This window comes from Hordeum vulgare, chromosome 4H, assembly GCF_904849725.1.
Source record: "Hordeum vulgare subsp. vulgare chromosome 4H, MorexV3_pseudomolecules_assembly, whole genome shotgun sequence".
NCBI classification, from domain to species: Eukaryota; Viridiplantae; Streptophyta; class Magnoliopsida; order Poales; family Poaceae; genus Hordeum; species Hordeum vulgare.
In genome coordinates this window covers 569,256,014-569,263,681 of record NC_058521.1, presented here as the reverse complement: position 1 = coordinate 569,263,681, position 7,668 = coordinate 569,256,014, and the positions used below count along the sequence as shown (strand labels likewise).

The 7,668-nt window shown below is 46.2% G+C and overlaps 1 protein-coding gene across 1 annotated transcript; it reads left to right on the top strand.

Annotated features, from left to right (window-relative positions):
• The first annotated feature begins 5,886 nt into the window (after positions 1-5,886).
• Positions 5,887-7,359, top strand: LOC123447109 (salicylic acid-binding protein 2-like). The gene is made up of 3 exons (XM_045123678.1): positions 5,887-6,473; positions 6,573-6,707; positions 6,863-7,359. The coding sequence occupies exons 1-3, from the start codon at positions 6,006-6,008 to the stop codon at positions 7,145-7,147; spliced, it is 888 nt and encodes a 295-aa protein (XP_044979613.1). The 5' UTR covers positions 5,887-6,005; the 3' UTR covers positions 7,148-7,359.
• Positions 7,360-7,668: the final 309 nt, after the last annotated feature.

Genomic DNA, 7,668 nt, shown 5'->3' with positions numbered 1-7,668 from the left:
CTTTGTTTGGGAACTTGAGCTCGATGGAAGTGTATATATGGTGCTTGGGTTAGGATCAGGGAGGCATGAATCAGTCGATCCGTCATCTGTGATGTTTTATGCGCGCCAAGTAATGTTTACATGTATAATGCCGTTTTAAAATGTGTACGCACGGTCAAATCAACAAAACTTCACAAATGTGCACACATCGCATGTTCACTTTATTATATTTCTGCGAGGAGTTGACTGGACTAATCTCAGGGTTACTTCGTAGTGAAGTGTTTTATAGCTGATTATACGCATAAAAACTGTATGGTCGGCTACCTTGGAGGCAAAGGCGAGCTAGGAAAGTTATTAAACTGATGCTTATAACCATGTACTGTTTTAAATATTAATTGGACCTAGTTATTAAAGTGATGCTTATAGCCATGTAGTACTGTTTTAAATACTGATTGGACCTAGTTATTAAACTGATGCTTATGGCCATGTACTGTTTGAAACTGACGCCAATATATGTTGAGTCATGTAGTCAAATGGACTTGATCTTTCATGAGCCGAGAGGATTGTTTTAGAATTGCCCTATCCGATTCTCAAAATGCAGGCTTTAATCTCGAAGGTAAGTAGTTCAGACAAGAAGTGTGTTGGTTTGATCAGTTTCGTCATGTGATTATTCACATGATCACATCTTCCTCTCTTTGCTTTGCAGAAATAATCTGTTCGGCCCCTCGCCTCCTCCCGTGTCATACAGAGTGATAAATTATAGTCTCGATTCATGCCAACCCAACAGACATCTTCGGAGATACGTGTAGAGCATCTTCATAGTCACCCATATTAGTAGAAAAAGATCTATAGCCCCGGTTCGGTTGAGCCATTGGTCCCGGTTCACGAACCGAGACTGAACAACCGGAAATAATGCTAGCCCCGGTTCGGCCCCGAACCGGGGCTATTGGTCCTCCACGTGGCAGGGCTTGGAGCAGGGGGGGGGGGGGTATTAGTCCTGGTTCTTATTACGAACCGGGTCTATTGCTTCGCTGTTTTTTTTTAGCACTTTTAGGGTTTAGAGTTTTGCACTAAATTGGATGGGGTTATTTTGTTGCCCCCTATTTTCCTATTTATTTGTTTTGGATATTTTTTAATTCTTGTTTTGCACTAAATTGGATGGTACATACACAATAATAAAGGAACAACTATATTGCACATCATCGTTACGAATATATTACACCATCTCATCCGTCGTGCTTTGTCGAACATATTACAAAATGTAGACACGAGTTACACGTGCACATATGCATATCTTTTACACTTTAACATTTCATTTGAATTGCATCGACGGACAATAATATTCTCACTTCGCATCTAGGACCTCTGCATCTAAGAATTCGGCAATTTCCTCTTGAATTGCTCGTACACGTTTCTGTGGTAGAAGACCGTCCCGCAACCGTTCGATCTAATTTAAAGAAGGGGTCAATATATATCAATGAAATCAAACACAGTTGACGGTAATAAAATAAAGTTGTGAGTATTGTCTATCGTACTTCAATTTTTTTATGTCCCGGTTTTTGCCCGTCTCATGGGTCGTCTGGCGAATGAACTCACAAACATAGTATCCACATAAATTGTTCTCTTGTTCCCGCCTTAAGCACTTTACGAGAACAAAGTTCAATCAAAAACATAATCAAGAATGATAATGGTATTGAAACTAGAATAAAGAGATGTGCGGATCTAGCTAGTAGTTACTTACATCTATTTATCTAAATGTAAGCTCTGACTTCCAAACACCCCGAGCCTTGACGGTGAACCGCTTCCAAGCCCTGCCAAGAAAAGGAAATGAATAAATGAGTTCTATACTAATTCCTTGCTATCAGGAAATGAATGAAAAGTTGTCGATATAGTGCCACAATGATTGAAATTACCTTTGAAGGCATTCCTGCATGTTCGCCCATTCAGCGAGGGGTGTGCATTTCGGGTTCATGACTTTTACTTGTCCCTCGTCAGATACAATGATTAACAGAATATATTGGAACCTGTGCACGCATAACGAGTCAATTATACACTTATAATAACATCGAGTAAGCGAAAATAGAATATGTGTAGTAACACTCACTTGAAGTTGTAAGGAAATAGTATTTCCCTTTTGGTACGGGAAAACCTTAAACTTGTATCAAGTTATTCTCTGTCTCGTGGAGATTCGTTGAGAGACTTTGGTGATGAATGAAATATGAGTCAGTGAACCCAATGTCGTAGATTTGTCCACTTTTGCATCCGAGAATCTTCATTCTCTAAAATTAATATAGTGATGAGTAAGATTATACATGCAAAAACGAGTTAAATAAGACTTAATAACATAAATTAATAATACTTACAAACAATAGTCACTGATGATATATTTGTCCAGGACGTCTTGTTTGTATAACTGGAATAATTCGTCGAATTCAATCATTAGCACGCATTCTCCATACCCGTAATGCTCGTGTTTATATGCACACTAGAACCAGTTTTGCTGTTCAACACATGCTAGCATGTACCAATCATGCAATCTTCGCATTTTTGTTGGTAGCTCGTTGACTAACTCAGGTTTGACGAAAGGAGCCCCGTACCGGTACACTTATGTTATGTCAGCGAATTCCTGCATATGGTTTAAGTACTCATTAATAGACATGCCTTCAAAAAAACACTACACTACGGTAAAGATGCTATGAAGAAACAAATTAACTACTCACTCCGTTTCAAATTACTTGTCATGAGAATGGATGCATCTAGATGTATTTTTAATTCTTGATACTTCAATTTCGATCATTTTCACGACAAATAATTTGGGATGGAGGAAGTACTAAAGTATTTTTTCCGACAACAAGAATCCTGTCTGTAGTCTCTTGTTTTTCATCCTCCCAAACCAAAAGATAATGGCCTTGCTTATATTTTAGATGTTTGGTACAATTATTTATTTTATTTAGCAGTCAAATACTTCCTTAGTAACCTATGTGAGAGGAGTAGTTTATTTGTTTATTGATGGTGAATGAAACATTTGGTTAATATCTTTTTCACTAGCTAGTGATTTTGGATATTATTTTAATATAACATGGCTTTTCTTGGTACTTTCTGTTTGGTATCATTTTATATCATATATGTTAATTATTATCTTGATGGGTACATTAAGCGCCCTCACGTTCAACTTTCGTCCCGGGTCTCCGAAATCTCAGGACCGGCCCTGCCAACTCAAAGGGGAAAAAACCACGGGTGCCGATCAGCCAAACTCTACTATGATCAGAAGAGGTTACAAACGTCGGGGATTACAACTGATCGACTTAGAGCATCTCCAACAGGCGCAGAACGCGTCGCGCGCAAAAAACTGGTTTGTCGCGCGCCCATCGCCTGGTTTGGCGCGGCGCGCAGCGCTGGCTCCAGCAGCCGCGCTAAAATGCAGCACGCGCGCCGCTCCAGCAGCGCGCGACTCGCCGGGCAGTTTAACATATATGGCATTTTGGACACAAAATAAGTTTGAAACATTCATCAAAATGCAATGAACATGTGAAATTTGACACAAACAAGTTGATGAATAAAAGTTCATGCCGACAAATTCATCCAACCAAGTTCAAAATGCAAACTAAAGTTCAAGACATAAATGAAAGACACATCAATCATCTTCCTCGTCTTCGTCCTCATCTTCCGAAGACGATTCTTCCGCCTCCGAAGATTAATCTTCCTCCCTAACCTCATCACGCACCGCATCACGTGAAGCTCCGACGGTGTTGGCAAGATCTTCAACAGCATCTTCATGGGAATGTGTGTGAGGAGGCACATCGAAAGACATTCCACCCATGGCTGGAGGTGCACCCATGCCTCCCATGAGAGAAGCAAAACCCATGCCTCCCACGGCCATAGCGTCGGAGGGTGCTCCAAAGCCACCCATGCCTCCCATGACGGCCGGAGGTGCACCCATGCCTCCCATGGCTCCGAAGCCACCCATGCCTCCCATGGCGCCAAGGCCACCACCACCCATGGCGCCGAGGCCACCGCCACACATGCCGCCAAGGCCACCGCCACCCATTATGCGGATCATGGCTCTTTTTTGGATCAAGACTTCTTCACGGGCAAGGTTGACATATTCTTTTGCGCATCATTGAACAAAGATGTGTCCAAGAAGAACAAGTGCTTCTCCCATTCCAACAACTTAGCTCGCTCCTCCATGCCCACCTTCCTCTCCTCCAATCCCACTTTCCTCTCCTCGGCGGCCACCCTCCTCTCCTCGGCCGCCAACCTCCTCTCCTCGGCCGCGGCATCTTGGTTCCTTGCCATTTTCCTCACCTCGTTGGCTTCTTTTCTTGCCTTCACAATAGCTTTCATAGCATTTATGAGCTCATCATCTCATTTCCTCTTCTTCTTTTCGGTTTTGTCTTTCTTGCACCCATCCGGTCGTTTTGGCTTTGAGTATGAAACCGAGTTGGGTGTGGGGCTTCTCTTGCCGTCATCACTTGATGCATCATCCTCCTCATCATCATCATTCAACTCAATTGTTCTCTTGCGTTTGTTGCTCAAATGCAAATCATCCAAATCTTCACGCTTCTACCATTTCTCATCATCCTTTAACACTTCATAGCAATGAGGCAAGGTAAAGATCCTTCCTTTCTTGATCTTCCCCTTCTTGGTTGTCCTCGTCTTGTCTTTGAACAAGTTTTGTGCAATGTTGTACTACAAGAAAAACAAAACAAGTTAGCACTTCGGACACCAAAAACAAGTATGATGAACATGTATGAGATGCCACTTACTCTATCATCCTCATTTGTGCCACTTGGGTTAATCTTGTCAACTGCCTTTTGTGCGGCCGCCCACTTTTGACAATCCGAGTTGATTGTCGACGATCGGGACCGAAGTGATCTCTCGGAGCGGTCAATTCCACTCACGTTGTGAGCATCAAAGTGTTCTTTCATTCACCCCCAATAAGCATCTCTACTTTGATCACCTCCAACGGATGAATCCCTCGACACTTGCAACCAAGTATTGCATAGTAACTTGTCATCGTTGGTGGTGTAATTGCCCGCTCTTCCTTTCGGCGCATCGACAATGCCCTCACCCTCCTCGTCCACCTCAAACTCATGGTCTTCGAAATGGATGTCATTGGTTTGAGACCAATGCGAATTGTTGGACCCAACACCCATAGTTGACATGTATGCATCATCGTTGAGACTACAAAGTTTTTTAAACAATGCAAATAAGCTATCTATATGTGATGATGCATTGAAAAAATAACAAGAAAATAAAAGTTGGATTTTTTTTCACCTTTGGGGCATTTCGTCGAACACGTGGTGCGCGTCGGCGGACGGCTCAACGAGTGAGCTCGCCGGCGATTCGGTAGCCGCCGCGCCCGTCGAACGCCCTGCAAACTTCTTTCCCCTCGCCTTCGAGCTGCCGGAGCCGTCCACGGCCTTGTTCTTCTTCACGGATGTTTTTCCCTTCTTCGGCCGCGCCGCATTGGGGAGCTTCGACGGTGCGGCGGCGGCGGGGGGAGGGGGGGTCGCGGCTGTACAACGTGGTGAGGGGGGTGCCGGTGTGCGCGTCCATGGGTGGCAGGGCGCCGGCGCCGGCACGCGCGGTGCGTAGGAGGAGGAGAGGAGAGAGTGCGGCGCGAGCGCTCGAGCGTGCCGCGCGCGGAAGCGGGCGCCCCAAATACACCGCGCGGGATAGTGTATCCGACCGCGTGCCTAACTTGTTATAGCGCGCGCGCGGTTTTTGCGTGCCCGCTGGAGCCTCCCGCCGCGTCGCATGCGCGCTAAAAAGGCCTAATTTCTGACGCGGCGCTAGTTTAGGACCGCTGTTGAAGATGCTCTTATCAAACTGCACCACGCCCAACATCCATGTCCATAAGGTCACTAGGTCAGTGCGTATTCTTTCCGTAAAAGTCTAGCATTATTGGTTTTAGCAGCCCTCCAAAGCCCGCACCAACTGAACATGTTGACCTCGCATACATAATTATATTCAAGTTTATCCTCGGTAGCTAATAAACTCCTTCCACGCGATTCTTCCGATCGATGCCACTTTCACTTTGTCGCGCCAGTTGTGTAAACATCGGAGCGACAAGCGCGAGGAAAAGCAGTCACAAAACCCGACGCATGCGCATGGAGGCTCCGGCGGACCAAGCGAGCGGCAAGCACATCGTTCTGGTGCACGGCGCATGCATCGGCGGCTGGGCCTGGTTCAAGGTGGCGACGCGGCTCAGGGACGCCGGGCACCGCGTCAGCACGCCTGACCTCGCGGCGTCGGGCGTCGACCCAAGGCCGCTGTGCGAGGTGCCGACGTTCTTCGACTACACCAAGCCGCTGCTGGACCTCCTGGAGTCCCTCCCGCCCGGGGAGAAGGTGGTGCTCGTCGGCCACAGCCTCGGCGGCGTGAACATCGCCCTCGCCTGCGAGCTGTTCCCGGAGAAGGTCGCCGCTGCCGTGTTCCTCTCCGCCTTCATGCCGGACCACAGGTCGCCGCCGTCCTACGTGCTTGAAAAGGTACGCCATCGACATCGAATCTGCAAAGGTAGTACACCAGCTTATTTTGCTTCCTTTTTGTTTGTACCACTGATGAAAATGTTTGCTCGATCTAAAAAGTTCGTGGAGGGTGGAACGCTTGACTGGATGGACACGGAGTTTAAGCCTCAAGATCCTGAGGGCAAGCTTCCTACTGCCATGCAGTTCGGCCCGCTGGTCACGCGAGCAAAGTTCTTGCAGCTGTGCTCGCCGGAGGTACCTTCTTACCTCTGGATCTGTTAAACAAGTTCGAACATCGATGAAATGTTCCTGCTAGGAAGCTCTGTAGACTCAGATTTGAGATTGGCCAAATAGGAAACTAATCCTAGCGTAACCCTGCATGTTGTTTGGGATCATGTATTATATGGCAGGACCTCACGCTGGCAAGATCCCTGATGAGGGTCGGTTCGATGTTCGTTGAGGATCTGAGGCTGCAGCCACCATACACCGAGGCTCGCTACGGGTCGGTGCGCAAGGTGTTCATCGTCCTCAAGGACGACAACGCCATCGTCGAGGGGTTCCAGCGGTGGATGGTGCAGAACTACCCCGTGGACGAGGTCAAGGAAATCGACGGCGCGGACCACATGGCCTTGTTCTCGACGCCGGCCGAGCTAGCGCACTGCCTCTCCGACATCGCTGTCAAGTATGCTCCTTGACGATGGTTGTTTGCTGCCGAGCTAGCGGACCGCAGGTTGTTTGCTGGCCTGTCCGTCTCCCTATCGACAGTACTGCTGACTGCTCTAGTTATCGGACCGGGTGGTGTTGTGTCCCTTTCATTATGATTCCAAGAAAATCGTTTGTTGTTGATGGTTCTGAGATGTTTCTAAGACTTGTATCGCACTAAATTTCAGACACGTGATGTTCCAAAGTCGCATTGAACTTGGGCTTGTGGCTATTTTACTAATCAAATCAAGATTATTATTATTTTTACGAAAAGAAGATTAAATCCCCGATCTTTGCATCAATCAATTATAAAACCATCTTTAACTAGCAAAAGAGCCTATGCGTTATAACAGAAAAGAAAAAGACCACATGCTCGCAACACAATAACCATGTCACAAGACCCCAATAGATCCACGTTCTTTATTTCAACATGGCATCTTATCATTCTTACCGTTTATCCTTCTTCCCATCCTCTCTGACGGACATGCATTGTTATAGATAGTTTCTTTCGTCT

What these genes read in the sequence shown, in the direction of transcription:
- LOC123447109 (XM_045123678.1), top strand. Translation starts at nt 6,006, where the DNA reads ATGCCACTTTCACTTTGTCGCGCCAGTTGTGTAAACATCGGAGCGACA. An exon ending in CGTCCTACGTGCTTGAAAAG is followed by an intron (nt 6,474 to 6,572) that starts GTACGCCATCGA and finishes CGATCTAAAAAG; the next exon opens with TTCGTGGAGGGTGGAACGCT. An exon ending in TGCAGCTGTGCTCGCCGGAG is followed by an intron (nt 6,708 to 6,862) that starts GTACCTTCTTAC and finishes ATTATATGGCAG; the next exon opens with GACCTCACGCTGGCAAGATC.